This window comes from Saccopteryx leptura, chromosome 1 (genome assembly GCF_036850995.1).
Source record: "Saccopteryx leptura isolate mSacLep1 chromosome 1, mSacLep1_pri_phased_curated, whole genome shotgun sequence".
NCBI lineage: Eukaryota > Metazoa > Chordata > Mammalia > Chiroptera > Emballonuridae > Saccopteryx > Saccopteryx leptura.
In genome coordinates, this window is record NC_089503.1 from 255,783,062 (window position 1) to 255,804,701 (window position 21,640).

Consider the following 21,640-nt stretch of genomic DNA (forward strand, 5'->3'; position numbering starts at 1 on the left):
GGAGAGAGTCACAGTTTTGGCAAGGGTTTCTTCATCTTCAGTATGGCCATTTTGGAGCACCGTTGCATAAGGAACAGTATAGTACAGACAAAGGCATGATATGGGGCTTGGAAGAGGTCAGGATCAGGAGCAGCCATTTAGCTAAGTTGAGATACAGCATGCTCAGGGCCAGGGTAGGCAGGTCAAAGGTCAGGGTTATTTGGGTGGACTGTGTTGGAGTCCGTAGTGCTTGACTTCGATGACTTGCTGATGGATGAATGTATGAGGGGCCAGAGATAGGTACTCAGCATTCTCCCTGGTATGCCCAGCTGTCCAGTCCCCCGGTCTAGCAGAACCTTCTGAGTTCACGCTTACTACAACCCTTCTTGCAACATTTGGTGGTGAGGCTACCTGAGACATCTCATCTGCTTCACAGAGCCCCTATGGTTCCCTGCCAGCTGGGTGAGTCCCTGTAGAAAACCTGGAGGGACTTGGTGAAAGCCAGCCATTCACTGAAGGCCACTGCCTCATCCTGTCAGCTGACTGCTTTGGGTTCTGCATCTGGGATGGCCTCCCCTGCATAAGATGAAAAGAGTTAACGCTTGGGGCTCAGTTTCTATCACACCCAGACTCTTGGCTTCTGGTTGGTCCAGCTACTTTTCTGGTCTTGTGACATGTTCTTATGGTTAAAGGTTTTGGTTCTACTCTGGCCTAGGTTACAGCTTTGATGGGCATAATATTCAACCACACTGAGCTTGACTTTCTTTTCCTGTCATTTCTTTTATTTATGGAGGACCTTATAGTTAAGAACATGTGTTTGGGCCTGACCAGGCAGTGGCACTGCGTCGGACTGGGACGCAGAGGACCCAGGTTCGAAACTCCAAGGTCACTGGCTTGAGCGTGGGCTCACCAACATGAGTGTGGGGTCGCTGACTTGAGCGTGGGGTTGCTGGCTTGAGCATGGCATCATAGACATGACCCCATGGTCGCTGGCTTGAGCCCAAAGGTAGCTGGCTTAAAGCCCAAGGTTGCTGGCTTGAGCCCAAAGTCTCTGGCTTGAGCAAGGGGTCACTCGGTCTGCTGAAGCCTCCCAGTCAAGGCACATATGAGAAAGCAATCAATGAATAACTAAGGTGCCACAACAAAGAATTGATGCTTCTCATCTCTCTCTCTTCCTGTCTGTCTGTCCCTATCTGTCCCTCTTTCTGACTCTCTGTCTGTCAAAAAAAAAAAAAAGAAGAAAAAAAGAACATGTGTTTGGGAGTTGGGAGCCAGACTGATTACGCACCAACCCAGCTTCTCCTACTTATAATCCTGAGCAAGTGAAATTACTTCTCTGAGTCTTGGTCTCCTTGTCTGCAAAGTGAAGAAAGTAATAACTCCTATCTTCTAGAATTTCATACAGAGTAGATCAGTTAATTAATATACATTTTAAAGACTTAGAACTCCTTGGCTGGTTTGCTCAGTGGATAGAACATGGGCCTCAGCATGTGGAAGTCCCGAGTTAAATTCCGGTCAGGGCACACAGGAGAAGCGACCATCTGCTTCTCTCCCCCTCCCTTTCCCCCTTTTCTCCCTCTTCCCTTCCTGCAACTAGTGGCTAATTGGTTCAAGCATCAACTCCCAGATGGGGTTGCCAAGTGGATCCTGGTTGGGGCACATGCAGAAGTCTGTCTCACTGTCTTCTCTCCTCTCACTTAATAAATAAATAAATTAATTAATTAAAAAAATAAAAAATTAGAACTGTGTCTGGCACATTATAAGCATTTAAAATAGCATTGAGCATTTATTGAGAACTATCTGCATGCTAGAAATTGTTTTAAGGATTTTCATGGATAAACTCCTATATTCCTCTCAATGATAACCCATGAAGTGGGTGCTGTTATTATAATCTCATTTTCCAGAGAATGCCAAGGCCCGATTTGGTAAAGTAACTGCACAAGAACACAGTTATTGAATTGTAGAGCTGTTATTTGAACCCCGGTGGCATGTCTAAGTCCACATTCATTTCATCATCACCAACATCTATTTTTCTGCCAAACCCCTGTCCTTTGGGAAACTAGATCCCCTGCCCTCTGCTTAAGCCCAGATTGAGCCTCCTGCCCTCCTTGGGCTGTGTCCTTACCTTTTTTACTCAATTTTGTCACTGAACAAACTTGTGAGATGCACAGACTCTGCCTCCCATTTGTAGATAAAGAGGATCAGAGAGAGAAAGCAACTTGCTGGGAGAGTCACCCAATAGGTGGCAAAATCTGGCCTCGGACACACCACACCCGTCACACTGCCTTCACCAAGGGGTTGGAAAGCACTTCAGTGTCAGCTTCTGAATGGTGTCCCCCTGGAATCCTGTACGTAGCAGCCTTGCTCAGTGCAGGGCTGGACACATAGCAGGTGCCCCAGAAATAGGACTCTGTCCTCTGACTTTTAGCCAGTGGAAATGGCTTGCAAACCCCCATCCTGGCTTTGCAGCTCTGCCAACTGGCTCAGCTTCAAGGATGGGCCAGTCTCCTCAGCTCCAGGTCCTGGGCAGGGACTCACCTGGTCTCATCTTTGTCCCTCCCTCCTTGGGCCCATCCCATGTCCTACATCCCCTCACCCCCACCCCCACTACCTTCCCTGCCTCACCTATTGCTTCACAGGGCTGGATGTCCTGCTTACTCCATGCCTGGATTCCGCTGATATTGAGGGTTGTGTGTACTAATTCATGGCCACAAACATACACTGCGCCGGGTACTCCCAGGGCCTCAGCTTCCAGTCACAACACCCTGGGCAGTACCCACACCCACAGCAGCAGCAGAAGTGGGTGCTTGTACATGCTGGACAGGGATGCCTGGGACATAAGAGTGAGCATAGCACAGCAGTTTCCCAGCTTTCAGGGTCTCTGCTGCCTCCTTGCACCCCATTTATACATCCAGGCTTCCCCCCTGTTGTAGAGAAACCAAGTGACCTCCTTTATCTCTTCCAGCAGAGGAAAGGTGGGCATGGCTCCCTCCACCCCGATCTTTCCTATTTCCTAGTCTAAGTGATAATCTTTCACAAGGGGTTGAGTGACGTGGCTCAACTCACTGTCATCTTCAACAGAGAGAGGCGAGAAGGCCTCAGTTCAGCAGAGACCGGGAACCTAGACCCCCACCAGACAAGGAGAGAGGGTGCAGCCAGACCCCCACCCTACATAGGTCTGGGGTTCTGGACCTCTATAGTAACAACAATGATAGTGAGCTCTTACACTGTATGGGCTTGGGACTAAGCACTACTCTAAACACTTTCTCTTTGTGTAATCTATTTAATTCTCCTGATGACCTAGGATAGTGGTTCTCAAATATGAGGAAGCCTCAAAATCTCTTGGAGGCTAGTTAAAACCCGAGTCACCAGGCCCACCTGCAGAACCTCTGAGAATCTGCACATGCAACATATTTCCGGGCCATGCTAGCACTGCTGGTCCAGAAACCACTTTTGAGAGCTACTGGATTATGAGATTAGCACTAAGGTTTTCCCCGCGCCTGACCAGGTGGTGGCGCAGTGGCTAGAACGTCGCACTGGGATGCGGAGGACCCAGGTTCAAGACCCCAAGGTTGCCAGCTTGAGCACAGGCTCATCTGGTTTGAGCAAAGCTTGGACCCAAGGTCGCTGGCTTGAGCAATGGGCTACTCAGTCTGCTGAAGGCCCGTGGTCAAAGCACATATGAGAAAGCAATCAATGAGCAACTAAGGCGTCGCAACAAAAAACTGATGATTGATGCTTCTCATCTCTCTCTCCGTTCCTGTCTGTCTGTCCCTATCTATCCCTCTCTCTCTGACTCTCTCTCTCTGTCTCTGTAAAAAAATAAATAAATAAAAATAATAAAACAATTTGTTTAAAAAAAAAAAAGATTTTCCCTGCAGTACAGATGAGGAAATTGAGGCACAGAGTGGTGACATAAGGTGCTCAAGGTCAGCTAGTAAGTGGGGGTGGGGTAGAATAGAGCCATCTGATTCTAGAACCCATGCTCTTCAGGGAACATTTCTAAGGATTAAAAATATATACGGCCCTGGCCGGTTGGCTCAGCGGTAGAGTGTCGGCCTGGCGTGCGGGGGACCCGGGTTCGATTCCCGGCCAGGGCACATAGGAGAAGCGCCCATTTGCTTCTCCACCCCCGCCCCCCCTCCTTCCTCTCTGTCTCTCTCTTCCCCTCCCGCAGCGAGGCTCCATTGGAGCAAAGATGGCCCGGGCGCTGGGGATGGCTCCTTGGCCTCTGCCCCAGGCGCTAGAGTGGCTCTGGTCACGGCAGAGCGACGCCCCGGAGGGGCAGAGCATCGCCCCCCTGGTGGGCGTGCCGGGTGGATCCCGGTCGGGCGTATGCGGGAGTCTGTCTGACTGTCTCTCCCCGTTTCCAGCTTCAGAAAGAAAAAAAAAAAAAAAAAAAAAAAAAAAAATATATATATATATATATATATACACATGGGCCCTGGCCAGTTGGCTCACTGGTAGAAATGTTGGCCCAGCATGTGGATATCCCAGGTTCGATTTCTGGTAAAGGCAAGGAGAAGCGACCATCTGCTTCTCCACCCTTTCCCCTCCCCCTTTCACTTCTCTCTCTCCCCCCACTCTCTCTCCTGAAGCCATGGCTCAGTTGGAGTGAGTTGACCCCAGGCATTGAGGCTGGCTCCATGCCCTCAGCCTCAGGTGCTAAGAAGAGCTTGTTTGCTAAGCAATGGAGCAATGCCCCAGATGAGCAGAGCCTCACCCCCTAGTGGGCTTGCTGGGTGGATCCCCAGGGGTGGGGGGGTACATGCGGAAGTCTGTCTCTTTGCCTCCCCTCCACTCACTGAATAAAAAAAAAAAATAATAATAATAATAAATATATATATATATACACACACACACACACACACACACACACACACATACACACACACAGGGACTAAGTTTCAGGTTTGTGAGATTAATAGTTCTGGAGCTGGATGATGATGATGGCTGCACAATAATGTGAATGTACATCATGACACTGAACTCACATGAAAATGGTTAATATGGTAAAAATTTATGTTATATGTAATTTTTCACAATTAGAAATAGTAATTAAAAAACTTTAATTTTTTTTAAAAAAAGGTTTAAGTAATACCATATACATAGAGGAGCTATGTGATGTGTTGGGAAATGTTTAACAATGGGCTGTCCAGAAAATAACTGACCTGTAGTGGTTATCAGTTTCTGGCCAATTTCAAGCTACAGATGTGATGTGAGGCAGGATAGTGAGAAGCTAGGAAAATTCCTTGGCAAGTAGAATGGGGACACTGAGACAGAGAGCTGAACAAACTGGCCAAGCAATTTACATCTAGATACAGAAGGTCACTTTCTTAGAGATAACATCTAGGCCTCAGTTGTATTTTAGCTCTAGGCCCAGAAAAGCAGCAAAACCAGGTGGGTGACCCAGGACCAGCTACAATGACTAAGGACTCCCTGCCATGGGGCTGACCCATCAATAGAGACCAAGACTCTGAAAGAGCACACCTGGAAAAGCTGTTGGATATTCTATTGAGATTCTCCCAACTCCCAGTCTTTAAAAAAACCTCAAAACAAAGGACCCAGTGCGCTCTCCCTCCCAGGAGCATGCTCACACCTTTCTCTTTCCTCTCTTCCTTTTCTTCCCCCACAGGCATGTATCTCCTAAACTTATTTTAAATTTGATTTTTAGAGAGAGAAAAAAAGAGAGAGAGAGGGAGGGAGAGAGACAGAGAAAAAACATCTACTTGTTGTTCCACTTGAATTCTCCTGATGACCTAGGATAGTGGTTCTCAAATATGAGGAAGCCTCAAAATCGCCTGGAGGGCTTGTTAAAACCCAAGTCACCAGGCCCACCTGGGGAATACTATTCATGACGTCATCGGTTGATTCTAGTATGTGCCGTGACCAAGGGATTGAACCCTCAACCTTGGCATGTCAGGATGACACTCTAACTAACTGAGCTACCCAGCCAGGGCCTGTATCTCCTAAAGTCTAAGGGACCCCATGAGACTTGCAACCAGGGAGCAATGAGCAGCAGCAGCTGTCCTGGGCTAACCCCTTGAACCTGTCTCCAAGGTCCCCTTTTCTCTGACTTCCCACTGAGCCAAAGCAGCCTCCCTAGGCTGTCCTGTTGCTGCTTCTATCCTAAACCCACCCTCATTTTACTGTCCCCAGCTTTAATAAATTTGCTCTCAAAACTACCTGAGCTCGTATTGTGAAATTTTTCCTGCACAAAGTCAAGAACCCACACCACACACTACCAGCTGGGTGTACACAGACACAAAGGGCCAGGTCTCCTTTCCAGTAGCAATGTCACTGTGATGACCCCAAATTCCTAAAAAGTTAAATCCATCCTCACAAGTCAGTATAGCTGGCTCTAGGATACCACCAAAAGGCAAAAACCATACATGTACAATTTAATTAATTAATTAATAGACCAGGAGGCAGGCAGACAACTCCTGGGATCCACCCAGCAAGCCCCCTACAGGGTGATGTTCTGCCCATCTAAGGCCATTGCTCTGTTGCTTGGCAACCGACCTATTTTTAGCACTTGAGGGGAGGCCATGGTGCTATCATCAGCACCTGGGGCCAACTTACTCAAATGAGCCATGACTGAGGAAGAGGGGTAGAGAGAGATTGATGGAGAGAGAGAGAGAGAGAAGCAAGAGGGGGAGGGGTGGAGAAGTAGATGGTTGCTTCTCCTGTATGCCCTGACCAGAATCAAACCCAGGACTTCCACATGCCAGACCAACACTCTACCACTAAACCAACTGGCCAGGGCCACAGTTACAATTTAAATAATCACTTTAAACTGGACGCCTATACCATCACCACTCAGGTCTGGAGATAGGATGGTACCAGCACCACAGATGTCCATCCCCTCATCCCACATCTTTCCTGACAACAATCTTGGGCTTCCCCAGAGGTAACCACCATCCTGACTTTAACTATCATCATTTCTTTGTTTTTCATTACAGTTTTAACACCAACAATATGCCTCTCCAAAATTCCTTTCCTTTTCTACCTTGCTGCACTTGAACAAATTGAACTTTTTTTTTTTTTTAACAAATTGCACTTTTTATGGCACACACAGAAAAGTGCCCAGATCGTAAGTAGACACCTGGATGAATTTTCACAAACAGAACACATTTCTGTAACCACCACTCAAGTCCAGAAACAGAATGCACTCAGCCTGTTCAGGGCAATGAAGCTCCAACATCTGAGAGGAGGAGTATGAAAGAATTGAGGGACCTGTGTTAAAACTAAGATACAAATACAAAAAAATTGGTAACTACTGTGGCTGAGGTATTTTGAGGCTCTGCAAAGGTCCTATTTCCCATTAAAGTCTACCCACTGCTTCTACATGCATTGGTGGATTGTGTGTGTGGAAATGATCACTGTGACGTTTGTTTATTAGGAATTTTCCATCTATCTCATTCTTTCTACATTTACTATTACTTGGAATTCTTCTGTAAAGAAGAGTTTGTTCTGTCTTCATTAATTTGTTTATTCAATTGCTTCTTTATAACCATATGAATTCGTGAACAGCTTATTTTAGTGTTTGGGTTATAATCCAGTACTATTGTTATTGATTTTGTTGCCCAAATTGTTCCAGCTTTGGCCACTGGGAACCCTTTCAGTTGGTCCTTGCTGAAAGCATTTTACTTCAGGTGCTATTCTTTTTTCTTTTTTGACAGAGAGTGAGAGTCAGAGAGAGGGACAGATAGAGACAGACAGGAAGGGAGAGAGATGAGAATCAATTCCTTTTTTTTTTTTTTTTTTTTTTTTACAGAGACAGAGAGAGTCAGAGAGAGGGATAGATAGGGGCAGACTGACAGGAACAGAGAGAGATGAGAAGCATCAATCATTAGTTTTTTGTTTCGACACCTTAGTTGTTCATTGATTGCTTTCTCATATGTGCCTTGACCGCGGGCCTTCAGTAGACCAAGTAACCCCTTGCTCGAGCCAGCAAGCCTGGATCCAAGCTGGCGAGCTTTTCCTGAAACCAGATGAGCCCGCACTCAAGCTGGTGACCTCAGGGTATTGAACCTGGGTCCTCCTCATCCCAGTCCGACGCTCTATCCACTGCGCCACTGCCTGGTCAGGCTAGAGAATCAATTCTTCATTGCAGCTCCTTAGTTATTCAGTGACTGCTTTCTCATATGTGCCTTGATGGAGGGGGAGCCTATGGCAGAGTGAGTGATCCCTTGCTCAAGCCAGAGACCTTAGGCTCAAGCCAACAACCTTGGGCTTCAAGCCAGCAACCTTTGGGCTCAAGCCAGCGACCATGGGGTCATGTCTATAATCCCACACTCAAACCCGTGACCCCTGCTCAAGCTTGTGAGCCACTCAAGCAGGATGAGCCCGTACTCAAACCTGCAATCTCAGGGTTTCAAACCTGGATCCTCCGCGTCCCAGTATGATGCTCTATCCACTGCACCACCACCTGGTCAAGCCAGGCACTATTCTTTTGATATGACTTAACTTTTTTGTTTGCTTTTAGCACTTTTTTTACTTTCTGGCACCACAGATATCCCAGGCTCATCTTGTGTTTTCCCACCCCAGTCCTAGAATCAGCTGTTTTCCCAAGGAGCCAAGGTTCCCTTTATTGGAGAAGGGCATTGGGAAACCAAAGTCTGGGTGCTCGGTGTGCTCATTGCTACTGGGGATGGGAGTGGTTTGTCATTGCTTCTGGACCCTCTCAGCTGATAGCATTACCTTTTTAAAACATAAATGAGTTAATTTTCATATAAAATAAAATTAACCTTTTTAAACATTACATGTACATCACTGCACACACACATTTGTACGAGCAGTATTCAAAACAGTACAAAAGCAGAAACAACCCAAATGTCCATCACCAGATACATGGATAAACAAAACGTGGTCCATTTATATAATGGAATGTTGCTCAGCTATAAAAAGGAATGAGGTTCTGATACATGTTACAATATGGATGAACCTCAGAAACATACTGAGTCTAACTGGTGTTGGCGCAGTGGATAGAGCCTCCACCTGGGACACCAAGGTCCCAGGCTTGAAGCCCTGAGGTGGCTGGCTTGAACGTGGCTCATCCAACTTGAGTGTGAGGTCACTCGCTTAAACTTGAGATCATCGACATGACTCCAAGGTCGCTGGCTTGAGCAAGGGGTCACTTGCTCTACTGGAGCCCCTGGTCAAGGCACATATGAGAAAGCAATCAATGAACAACTAAGGTGCCGCAGTGAAAAATTGATGCTTCTTATCTCTCTCCCTTCCTGTCTGTCTCTCTCTCACAAAAACAAAAACAAAAATGAAAAAACATGATACTGAGAGAAGCCATATACGAGGTTGCACATTGTAGGATTCTATTGATACAAAATGTCCAAAATAGGCAAATCTATAGAGACCGAAAGGCCAGTTACTGCCAAGGGTTGAGAGGAGGGAGGAATGAAGAGTAATTGCTACCAGGTATTCAAATCATAAAAATGTTTTGGAACTAGACAGAAGTGATGCTTGCATAGCATTGTGAAGTACTTTTTTTTTTTAAAGATTTTATTTATTAATTTTAGAGAAGAGAGAGAAAGGCAGCAGGAGGAGCAGAAAGCATCAATTCATACTTGCTTCTCATATGTGCCTTGACTGGGCAAGACCAGGGTTTCAAACCAGTGACCTTAGCGCTCCAGGTCAATGCTTTATCCACTGCGCCACCACAGGTCAAGCCACACTGTGAAGTGCAATAAAGTTGGGTTTGAAACCCATCTCTCCTTCCTGCTGTGTAACCTTACACAACTCACTTGACTTCTTTTTTTTTTTTTTTAATATATTCATTTATTTAGAGAGGGGAGACAGAAAAAGAGACAGAGAGAGAGAGAGAAGGGGGGAGGAGCTGGAAGCATCAACTCCCATATGTGCCTTGACCAGGCAAGCCCAGGGTTTCAAACCCGGGACCTCGGCATTCCAAGTTGACTCTTTATCCACTGCACCACACAGGTCAGGCTCACTTGACTTCTTTGTGACTTTGTTTCCTCACGTGTAAAGCAGGGAAGATTCAATGAGTATGTCAAATTCATAAAACAGTCTGTGGCATGCAGTTAGTGCTGCTTAAATGTTGTTTGTACTTACTTGCTGCATTCCTTCTGGATTTGAACTTTGTCCATTTCTTCATGACAAACTCCTGGCCTCGGTTGCCCCCTGTGGATGTCCCAGGCCAAGGACAGCGCTCCAGAAGGCAGGAGTCATATCTGATAATACTACTTCAAGAGGGCTGATGAATAATACACTCTCCCCCTCTGCCTCTTCTTCCAGTGACTCTCCAGGGTTGTACCCTTCTTCCCTTTCCTCCGTATCCCCAATGCCTATCCCAGGGGCTGGCGAAGAACAAGCATGCCAGGAAATTTTTGCTACCTGACTGTCCAACTTGGCTCAGAACCTCTTTCATGCCTCATACAGAATCAGAGGTTTGAGCCCAATACAGTTGGGTTTGACTCCTGATTCCTGTGTGACATTCAGCAGGATGCTGCACCTCTCTGAGTTCATTGGGTGACTGGAGATAATAAGCATATCTACTTCATGGGGCTGTGTTGGGTTCTTTGGTAAGAATATGTAAAGTGCTTTTAGCACCCTGCCTGGAACACAGAAAATGCAGTTGATTGAATGGTGACCTGTAGAAGAACAGGTTATATCCATGATGGCAAACCTTTTTTATAAAAACCACCCACTTTTGCAGTGCTGGTCAACCTGGTCCCTCCCGCCCACTAGTGGGCTTCCAGCTTTCATGGTGGGCCAAACGCAGCCCCTTCCCCTCCTGCAGTCATGGCTCAACTGGACCAAGTTGGCCCCAGGCAATGAGGATGGCTCCACTGCCTCCACCTCAGGCACTAAAAAATGGCTCTGATTGCAATGGAGCAAGGGCCCCAGATGGGCAGAGCTTTGCCCCATAGTGGGTTTGCCGGGTGGATCCCAGTGGGGCACATGTGGGAATCTGTCTCTGCCAACCCTCCTCTCACTTAATAAAAACAATTTTAAAGTATAGATGCCCTGCCAGCTGGCTCAGTGGTAGAGTGTCGGCCTGGCATGTGGAAGTCCCAGGTTTGATTCCCGGCCAGGGCACACAGAAGTGCCTATCTGCTTCTCCACCCTTCCCCCTCTCCTTCCTCTCTATCACTCTCTTCCCCTCCCACAGCTAAGGCTTCCTTGGAGCAGGGTTAGCCTGGGCGCTGAGGATGGCTCCATAGCCTCTGCCTCAGGTGCTAGAATGGCTCCGGTTGCAGCAGAGCAATGCTTCAGATGGGCAGAGCATTGCCCCCGGTGGGCTTGCAGGGCAGATCCTGGTCGGGCGTATGTGGGAGTCTGTCTGATTGCCTCCCTATTTCCAACTTCAGAAAAATACAGTAAAGAAAGAAAGAAAGAGAGAGAGAGAGAGAGAGAGAGAGAGAGAGAGAGAGAGGAAGGAAGGAAGGAAGGAAGGAAGGAAGGAAGGAAGGAAGGAAGGAAGGAAGGAAGGAAGGAAGAAAGGAAGAAAGAAAGAAAGAAAGAATTAGGAAATGTTATGTACTACCTATATCACTATTATTTCATTATCATTGTTATTTTGGTCAGTATAAGAATACACCCAAATCTTACCAATACTAAATAAAGCCCCTCTCTCCAAATTTCTTAACTAATTTTACTTTTGAATAGTTAATAGCCTGTTCCTGTGGTGGTGCAATGGATAAAGCGTCAATCTGGAATGCTGAGGATGTGAGTTCGAAACCCTGGTAAGGCACATATGGGAGTTGATGCTTCCTGCTCCTCCCTCCCTTCTCTCTCTCTCTCTCTCCTCTCTCTAAAATTAATAAATAAAATCTAAAAAAAACTAAGACAGAAAAAAGAATAGTAAATACATTCAGATGTGTCAAGAAACATAAGGAGTCAGAAAGTCTGTGGTGGCATCTCCCTCTCCAGTCTCCATTCCCCCCTCTCCCCCATGGGTAACCCAGTGCTTTTGATTTCCTGATTATCTTTCCAGAATATATGCACATGTTTACAAACAAATATGAATACAGGTCCTCATCCCCCACCCCATACACCTACTTTTACATTAAAAGCATTCAATTTTTTTTGTTGTGGTGGTGAAATAGACATAACATAAAATATACCATTTTAGCCATTTGTGCTCATTTCAGTGGCATTAGCATATTCACATGTTGTGCAGCCATTCCACTATTCATTTCTAGAACCTTGTCGTCTTCCCAAACTGAAACTGTGTATGCATTAAACACTAACTCCCATTCCTCCCTCCTTCCAGCTTCTGGAAACCACCAATCTCCTTTCTGTCTCTATGGATTTGCCTATCCTAGGTACTCTGTATTGTATGTAGAATCATACAGTATTTGCCCTTGTGTGTCTAGCCTCTTTCTTCTTCTCCTTCTCCTTCTTCTCCTCTTCCTCGCCCCTTCTTTTGAGAGAGAGAGAGAGAAAGAAAGAGAGAGAGGGGAAGGGAAACTAACAATGTTAGAGATCTCCCCTTAACAAACACCCTTTACCCACCTCTGTTATTTGTATGCAACTGCATAATGTTCTGCTGTGTGAGTGCTCCATAGTTCATTTCACTCCCAGAGACCATTAACTTTCATCTGTCCTTAGGCTAACATGGCAGTGAAGAACCTTGTACAACTGTCATTTCACACATATGCAAGTATGTCTGCAGATACCCCCACCCCACAAAATGAGATTTCTGGTTCAAAGACTATGTGCAGTTGTAATCTTTACAAATATTGCCAAATTTCTCCCCTTAGGGGTTAGATTAATTCAGACTCCCTCCAGCAGTGGAAAAGGATCCTGTCCTACAGGCTCACCAACAGAGTGTGTGTCAACCTCTGGACTTTAGCCAACATGAAGGTGAAAAATGACATTTTAGAGTAGAGAAAATTTGCATTTCTCTCACCACAGCTGGGAGGAGTAATTTTCACGTGTTTAAGAGCTATTTATAGGTTTTTGCCTTTTTTTTTGCCCTTTATTTTTTCAGGTTGTTGGTCTTTTTCTTCTTGATTTGTAGGAGTTCTTTATATAATTAAGGAGATTTACTATCTGAATATGATATGAGTTGTAAATATTTTTACCAGTTTGTCATTTCTCCAAACTTTTGAATTAATAACCATGAGCATTTATTGAGGATTTGATACATGCCTACCTTTGTGCTAAGTGTTTTAATCACACATTTCAATCTTACTGACATAGTTTTTCATCTCTAATGGCTATAGCATGTGTCTCTGAAAAAATAAGGACATTTTTCTACATAATTATACAACAATTTTCACATCAAAAGAAATATGTAATTATTTTTAGACTCATCTTACACCAAGCACATATTCAAATTTCCCTGAGTCTCCAAAATGTCTTTTTAGTGTTGGTATAGAGCACCACTGGCCAAAAACTTTCTCTGATGACAAGAATGTTCTATATCTGTGCTTTCTTCTTTTTTTCTGACACATTTAATTGACAGTTTATTTTCAAGAATTTTAGTAGGTTTTTAAAAGACTGTTTTGTTTTAAGAATACTAAAAGATGACAATCTATGATAAGATGTATACAAACAAGAATAATTAAAATATTAAATGCTATCTAAATTAAAAGGCTATAAGTCAAATTGTTAACTATAATCTTGGTGTACAGAAGCAGCTATACAGTACCTTTCATGAAATTCACCCACCAACTCATGAAGACTACGAAACTACACTGCAAACTCAATTATATAATTTATAGTTATCAATGTTGAGTTTTTGATGCTTGACCATGTATTACCACAGAAAGCACAAAATCCTATTGATAGGAATTTTTTTGCTTCTTTAAAACATATCTCAAGATGCCCTGGCCAGGTAATTCAGTTGGTCAGAGCGTCCTCCCAATATGCTAAGGTTGTGAGTTTTATTCCTAGTGAGCGCACATACAAGAACCAACTAATGAAAAAAAAAAAAAGAAAGAATCAACTAATGAAAGCATAACTACTAAGTGGAACAATAAAATCAATGTTTCTCTTTCTCAAATCAATCAATTAAAAATTGTTTAAAGAGCACATTTTATTTTTTTATTTTTTTAGTAAGAGATAGGGAGAAAAATAGAGACACAGAAAGAGAAAGACAGACAGGAAGCAAGAGAGATGAGAAGAATCAACTCATAGTTGTGTCACTTTAGTTGTTCATTGATTGCTTCTCATATGTGTCTTGACTGGGGGTGGGGGCTCCAGCTGAGCCAGTGACCCTTTGCTCAAGCCAGCGACCTTGGGCTTTAAGTGGTGACCTTTGGGCTCAAGCCAGTGACCGTGGGGTCATGTCTATAATCCCACTCTCAAGCCAGCGACCCCACCCTCAAGCTGGTGAACCCACAATCAAGCCGGCAACCTCGGGGTTTCAAACCTGAGTCCTCAGCGTCCCAGATTGAAGCTCTATCCACTGTGCCACCAAAGGTCAGGCTCATAAAAATTCTATTAAAACTGTATGACAGCCTCAGCCAGTATCTCCATTGGTTAGAATGTTGTCCTGAAGCACAGAGGTTGCCGGTTTCCTCTCCAGTCAGGGCACATATAGAAACAGATGTTTCTATCTCTCTCCTGCTCTCTTCCTTCCTCTCTATAAAATCAATAATATAAACATTAAAAAAAATATGATATAGCTATCCAGCATTGCCAAGAGTGGTTATATAATTAACAGAAGGAAACCCAGCAGTGCTCTGCTGTTTTAGTGTACCAGCCTCCTTTATAGTTGATTGAGTTCTTAGTTCTTATTATACCACCAGCCAAATATGTACTCCACTGCTTTGGATACAAGACTTTCATCTTTTTTTGGCATCTGTCTGTCTGAAATGACCTGATAGTCACTAGCAGAAGCTTTGTATGCTGTAGCAAGAGGTCTCATGGTAGAAATCCCAGGAATACTCCCAGGCTGGATTGGTGCTGTTGGCTAGAGATGAAGACCATAAAGCACACACCTACCATTGTTTTCCATACACTTTTCACCTCTACCTGGATCTACACCAATCATGATGGACTCTCCAAAAATCTTCCCATCTTCGCATAAGGCTTTCCGGGCCAGAAGTTTCTATTGATAACAAATATGCATGTTCTTCTTCTTCTTTTTTTTTTTTTCTGAAGCTGGAAACGGAGGCAGTCAGACAGACTCCCGCATGCGCCCAACTGGGATCCACCCGGCACGCCCACCAGGGGGCGATGCTCTGCCCATCCCGGGCGTCGCTCTGTTGCGACCAGAGCCACTCTAGCGCCTGAGGCAGAGGCCATGGAGCCATCCCCAGCGCCAGGGCCATCTCTGCTCCAATGGAGCCTCGGCTGCGGGAGGGGAAGAGAGAGACAGAGAGGAAGGAGAGGGGGAGGGGTGGAGAAGCAGATGGGCGCTTCTCCTGTGTGCCCTGGCCGGGAATTGAACCCGGGACCCCCGCACTCCAGGCTGACGCTCTACCACTGAGCCAACCAGCCAGGGCGTCTTCTTCTCCTTTTTTTTTTTGTATTTTTTCTGAAGCTGGAAACGGGGAGGCAGTCAGACAGACTCCCGCATGCGCCCGACCAGGATCCACCCGGCACGCCCACCAGGGGGCAACACTCTTCCCACCAGGGGGCGATGTTCTGTCCCTCCGGGGGTCGCTCTGTTGTGACCAGAGCCACTCTAGCACCTGGGGCAGAGGCCAAGAAGCCATCCCCAGCGCCCGGGCCATCTTTGCTACAATGGAGCCTCAGCTGCGGGAGGGGAAGAGAGAGACAGAGAGGAAGGAGAGGGGGAGGGGTGGAGAAGCAGATGGGTGCCTCTCTTGTGTGCCCTGGCCAGGAATCGAACCCGGGACTTCTGCACGCCAGGCCGACGCTCTACTACTGAGCCAACTGGCCAGGGCCCGTCTTCTTCTTTTTTAAGTGAGAGAGATAGACCATGGGGTTATGTCTATGATCCCACACTCAAGCCAGCGACCTTGGGATTTCGAGCCTGGGTGCCCTGCCTGGTCAAGCTGGCTGTCTTCTTTGTTTTGTTTTTTTGGTTTTTTTTGGGGGGGTTGTATTTTTCTGAAGTTAGAAGTGGGTAGGTAGTCAGACAGACTCTCACATGTGCCCAACAGGGATTCACCCGGCATGTCCATCAGGGGGCTATGTTCTGCCCATCTGGGGGGCTGCTCCATTGTGGCCGGAGTCATTCTAGTGCCTGAGGCGGAGACCATGGAGCCGCCCTTAGTGCCCGGGCCATCTTTGCTCCAATGGAGCCTTGGCTGTGGGAGGGGAAGAGAAAGACAGAGAGGAAGGAGAGGGGGAGGGGTGGAGAAGCAGATGGGTGCTTCTCCTGTGTGCCCTGACCAGGAATTGAACCTGGGACTTCCACACACTGAGCCAACCAGCCAGGGCCTAGGCTGGCTGTCTTCTTAAAATTACAGGTATTGATCCAAGTCCTGGGCCAGAAATGTCATCATATATACTTCTAACTCAGCGGTTCTCAACCTGTGGGTCGCGACCCCAGCGGGGGTTGAATGACCAAAACACAGGGGTCGCCTAAAGCCATCGGAAAATACATATTTTATTAAAATATTGATAACAAAGGCCCTGGCCGGTTGGCTCAGTGGTAGAGCGTCGGCCTGGCGTGTAGAGGTCCCGGGTACGATTCCTGGCCAGGGCACACAGGAGAAGCGCCCATCTGCTTCTCCACCCCTCCCCCTCTCCTTCCTCTCTGTCTCTCTCTTCCCCTCCCACAGCCGAGGCTCCATTGGAGCAAAGATGGCCCGGGCGCTGGGGATGGCTCCTTGGCCTCTGCCCCAGGCGCTAGAGTGGCTCTGGTCGCAACAGAGCGACACCCTGGAGGGGCAGAGCATCGCCCCCTGGTGGGCAGAGCGTTGCCCCTGGTGGGCGTGCTGGGTGGATCCCGGTCGGGCGCATGCGGGAGTCTGTCTGACTGTCTCTCCCCGTTTCCAGCTTCGGAAAAATACAAAAAAAAAAAATATTGATAACAAATATGCATCCAATTTCCTGTGTTAGACATCACAGGAGATAATGTTGTCTTTCGTGGTTGACCAATGTTTCCTGGACAACGCTTACTTTGATCTGTTCCCAGGAGTAGTTGTCATAACTCCAACACGAGGACTCCGCATTACTGACATGTTTGGCTTTCTTCTTCTTCTTCTTCTTCTTCTTCTTCTTCTTCTTCTTCTTCTTCTTCTTCTTCTTCTTCTTCTTCTTCTTCTTCTTCTTCTTCTTCTTCTTCTTCTTCTTCTTCTTCTTCTTCTTCTTCTTCTTCTTCTTCTTCTTCTTCTTCTTCTTCTTCTTCTTCTTCTTCTTCTTCTTCTTCTTCTTCTTCTTCTTCTTCTTCTTCTTCTTCCTCTTCCTCTTCCTCTTCCTCTTCCTCTTCCTCTTCCTCTTCCTCTTCTCCTTCTCCTTCTCCTTCTCCTTCTCCTTCTCCTTCTTCTTCTTCTTCTTTCTTCTGAAGCTGGAAACAGGGAGGCAGTCAGACAGACTCCCGCATTTATTAAAAAATATGTATTTCCCGCCCTGGCCGGTTGGCTCAGCGGTAGAGCGTCGGCCTAGCGTGCAGAGGACCCGGGTTCGATTCCCGGCCAGGGCACACAGGAGAAGCGCCCATTTGCTTCTCCACCCCTCCGCCGCGCTTTCCTCTCTGTCTCTCTCGTCCCCTCTCGCAGCCAAGGCTCCATTGGAGCAAAGATGGCCCGGGCGCTGGGGATGGCTCTGTGGCCTCTGCCTCAGGCGCTAGAGTGGCTCTGGTCGCAACATGGCGACGCCCAGGATGGGCATAGCATCGCCCCCTGGTGGGCAGAGCGTCGCCCATGGTGGGCGTGCCGGGTGGATCCCGGTCGGGCGCATGCGGGAGTCTGTCTGACTGTCTCTCCCTGTTTCCAGCTTCAGAAAAATGAAAAAAAAAAAAAATATATGTATTTCCCGATGGCTTTAGGAGACCCCTGTGTTTTGGTCGTTTGACCCCCGCTGGGGTCGCGACCCATAGGTTGAGAACCGCTGTTCTAACTGGTAGAACTCCACTTTGATCTTCTTGAGCTGGTTGAGGTGGTGACCCACCAGCGAGTAAAGGTGATCTCACTTCTATTACTCCTCTTGAAGGGCCACTGATTGATCGAGATGTGGAGTCATCAGAACTGGCAGATCTCCCATTAAAAATCCATGTAGCCTGACCAGGCAGTGGCGCAGTGGATAGAATGTCAGACTGGGATGTGGAAAGACCCAGGTTCGAGACCCCGAGGTCACCAGTTTGAGTGCAGGCTCATCTGGTTTGAGAAAAGCCCACCAGCTTGAACCCAAGGTCGCTGGCTTCAGCAAGGGGTTACTCGGTCTGCTGAAGGCCTGGGGTCAAGGCACATATGAGAAAGCAATCAATGAACAACTAAGGTGTCGCAACAAAAAACTGATGATTGATGTTTCTCATCTCCCTCCATTCCTGTCTGTCTGTCCCTGTCTATCCCTCTCTCTGACTCTCTCAGTCTCTGTAAAAAAAATAATAAAATAAAATAAAATAAAAATCCAGGTAAGAGCTGGGCATAACCCTGGTTTTGGAGACATGGGTGAACCCAACATCATTAGTTCAGATCCGAATGTAGGAGCTTGGGGTTCCATGGGAAAGGTTACCATGGTGGGGGCAATACTTAGCACTGGACCTTTCTGATTTTCAAAAATGGTGGGACCTCTCTGTATCTATACTTTCCTTTTTTTTTTTTTTTTTTTTTTTTTTTTTTTTGTGACACAGAAAGAGAGGGACAGAGAGAGGAACAAATAGTGACAGACAGGAAGGGAGAGAGATGAAAAGCATCAATTCTTCATTGTGGCCTGACCAGGCCATAGTGCAGTGGATAGAGCGTCGGACTGGGATGCAGAGGACCCAGGTTCGAGACCCCGAGGTTGCCAGCTAGAGCATGGGCACATCTGCTTTGAGCAAAGCTCACCAGCTTAGACCCAAGGTTGTTGGCTTGAGCAAGGGGTTAATTGGTCTGCTGAAGGCCCACGGTCAAGGCACATATGAGAAAGCAATCAATGAACAACTAAGGTGTCGCAACAAAAAACTGATGATTGATGTTTCTCATCTCTCGCCATTCCTGTCTGTCTGTCCCTATCTATCCCTCTCTCTGACTCTCTCTCTGTCTCTGTAAAAAAAATAAACAAAAAACAAAAAAACCCTTCATTGTGGCATCTTAGTTGTTCATTGATTGCTTTCTCATTTGTGTCTTGACTGGGGGGCTACAGCAGAGTTACTGACCCCTTGCTCAAACCAGCGACCTTGGGCTCAAGCCAACAACTTTGGATTTCAAGCCAGTGACCTTTGGGCTCAAGCCAGCTGCCAGAAGGTCATGTCTTTTATCCCACGCACAAGCCAGTGAGCCTGCACTCAAGACGGATGAGACCACGCTCAAGCCAGCAACCTTGGGGTTTCGAACCTGGGTCCTCTGAGTCCCAGTCCGATGCTCTATCCACTGAGCTATCACCTGGTCAGGCTGTATCTGTGCTTTCTGATATGGTAGCCACTGTCTCCATGGAGCTATGACTCTTTGAAATCCAGTGCAAATGAGGAACTGAATTGTTCATTACATTTTATTTTAGTTACTTTTAGTTTTAATAGCCCCATGGAAAATTACAAGTCAATTTCCCCAATGAACATGGATGCAAAAATCCACAAAAAAATATTAGCAAACCGAATTTAACAGCACATTAAAAAGACCAGGTGGTGGCGCAATGGATAGAGTGTCAGACTGGGATGCGGAGGATCCAGGTTCGAGACCCTGAGGTCGCCAGCTTGAGCACGGGCTCATGTGGTTTGAGCAAAGCTCACCAGCTTGGACCCAAGGTCACTGGCTCGAGCAAGGGGTTACTCAGTCTGCTGAAGGCCCACGGTCAAGGCACATATGAGAAAGCAATCAATGAACAACTAAGGTGTCACAATGAAAAACTGATGATTGATGCTTCTCATCTCTCTCCGCTCCTGTCTGTCTGTCCCTGTCTGTCCCTCTCTCTGACTGTCTCTGTAAAAAAAAAAAAGAAACCCTCGCTCCGTCTCCAATCCCTATTCCCTCTCCTTCACTGTCTTACATGCCTGAAACCACCTTCACCTCCCTTAAAAAAAAAGACCATACTCCAGCCTGACCAGGCAGTGGCGCAGTGGATAGAACGTTGGTTTGGGATGCAAAAGATCCAGGATTGAATCCCTGAGGTCAGCAGCTTGAGAGTGGGTTCATCTGGTTTGAGCAAAACAGTCATTGGCTTGAGCCCAAGGTCGCTGGCTTGAGCAAGGGGTCACTCAGTCTGCTGTAGCCCCTGGTCAAGGCACATATGAGAAAGCAATCAATGAACAACTAAGGTGCTGCAATGAAGAATTGGTGCTTCTCATCTTTCTCTCTTCTTGTCTGTCTGTCCTTATCTGTCCCTCTCTCTGTCTCTCTCTGTCTCTGTCACACACACAAAACAAAAAATACCATTCTCCATAGTCAAGTGGAATTTATTCCAGGATACAAGGATGGTTTGACATCCACAAATCAATGTGATATATCACATTAACAAAAGTGAAGAATAAAATACTACAGTCATCTCAATAGATGCAAAAAAAATCACATAGTTCAAAATTCTTTCATGGTGAAAACTCTCCACAAACTGGGTATAGATGGAACATACCTCAACATAATAAAGGTCATATGTGATAAACCCACAGCTAACATCATACTCAACAGTGAAACACTAAAATCTTTTCATCTAAGATCAGAAACAAGCCAAGGATGCCCACTTTAACCACTTTTATTCAACATAGTATTGGAAGTTCTAGCCAGAATGATTAGGAAAAAAAAGGGGAGTGGGGAAAAGAAATAAAGGTATCCCTTTCTCCCCACCCCCAAATAGCCATGAGATAGTGCACACTTAGAATCTGGCTTCCTGACTCAAATACATCTTACCTATACCCACTGTCTCCATTCCTCACCTCCTACTTGACCCTAAGCCTTTTGCACTATGATATCTGCCCCCAAATGGCAGCGAACTCAAGTCTCACTCAGCCCCACCTCTCCCCAAACTCTATCACACCTTCATCAATTCATGCACAGCTTCACTGGTTTCATTCCCACCCCTCCATACCAGATCTGCAATTACTTGCCCTTCCCAAGTCATCATTACCAGCATCTCCATGGCATTTGTTGTGTGGTCCTGCATAGGTAGATATTCTTGAAGAATAGAATGTATAATTTTGTACACTTATATGTTTACTTTGTATGCTTGCATGAGTATGTTGCAATTTGCATAATGTCATTGTGTACTAGATCTCTGACATCTGTATCCTTTTAGCTCAGTGATACACTGTGTTTTTAAGAGTCAAAGCATTTGTTAACTTATTTCCTTCAGCTTATTTCAAGGGTGGAAGTGAGGGAGGATAGGCTGATACATTTTCATGAGCTCCATGCATTTTCTCTAAAAGCCCAAGTATTTTAGATGAGAAGCATCAACTCATAGTTGCAGCACCTTAGTTGTTCATTGATTGCTTTCTCATATGTGCCTTGACCTGGGGGCTCCAGCCGAGTCAGTGACCCATTGCTCAAGCCAGTGACTTTGGGCTCAAGCCAATGACTGTTTGGCTCATCTAGCAACCATGGGGTCATATTTATGATCCCACACTCAAGCCAACAACCTGGCACTGAAGCTGGTGAGCCCATGCTCAAGCTGGTGACCTCGGGGTTTC

The 21,640-nt window shown here is 46.2% G+C and overlaps 1 protein-coding gene and 1 pseudogene across 1 annotated transcript; both read right to left on the minus strand.

The window, feature by feature from the left end:
• Positions 1 to 409: 409 nt before the first annotated feature.
• RLN3 (relaxin 3) lies at positions 410 to 2,962 on the minus strand. The gene is given in 3 exon segments (XM_066360220.1): positions 410 to 555; positions 2,605 to 2,644; positions 2,756 to 2,962. Coding segments are annotated over 3 exon segments (393 nt in total).
• An 11,733-nt stretch (positions 2,963 to 14,695) lies between these two features.
• LOC136388300 (nucleoporin NUP35-like) lies at positions 14,696 to 18,561 on the minus strand (annotated as a pseudogene).
• Positions 18,562 to 21,640: the final 3,079 nt, after the last annotated feature.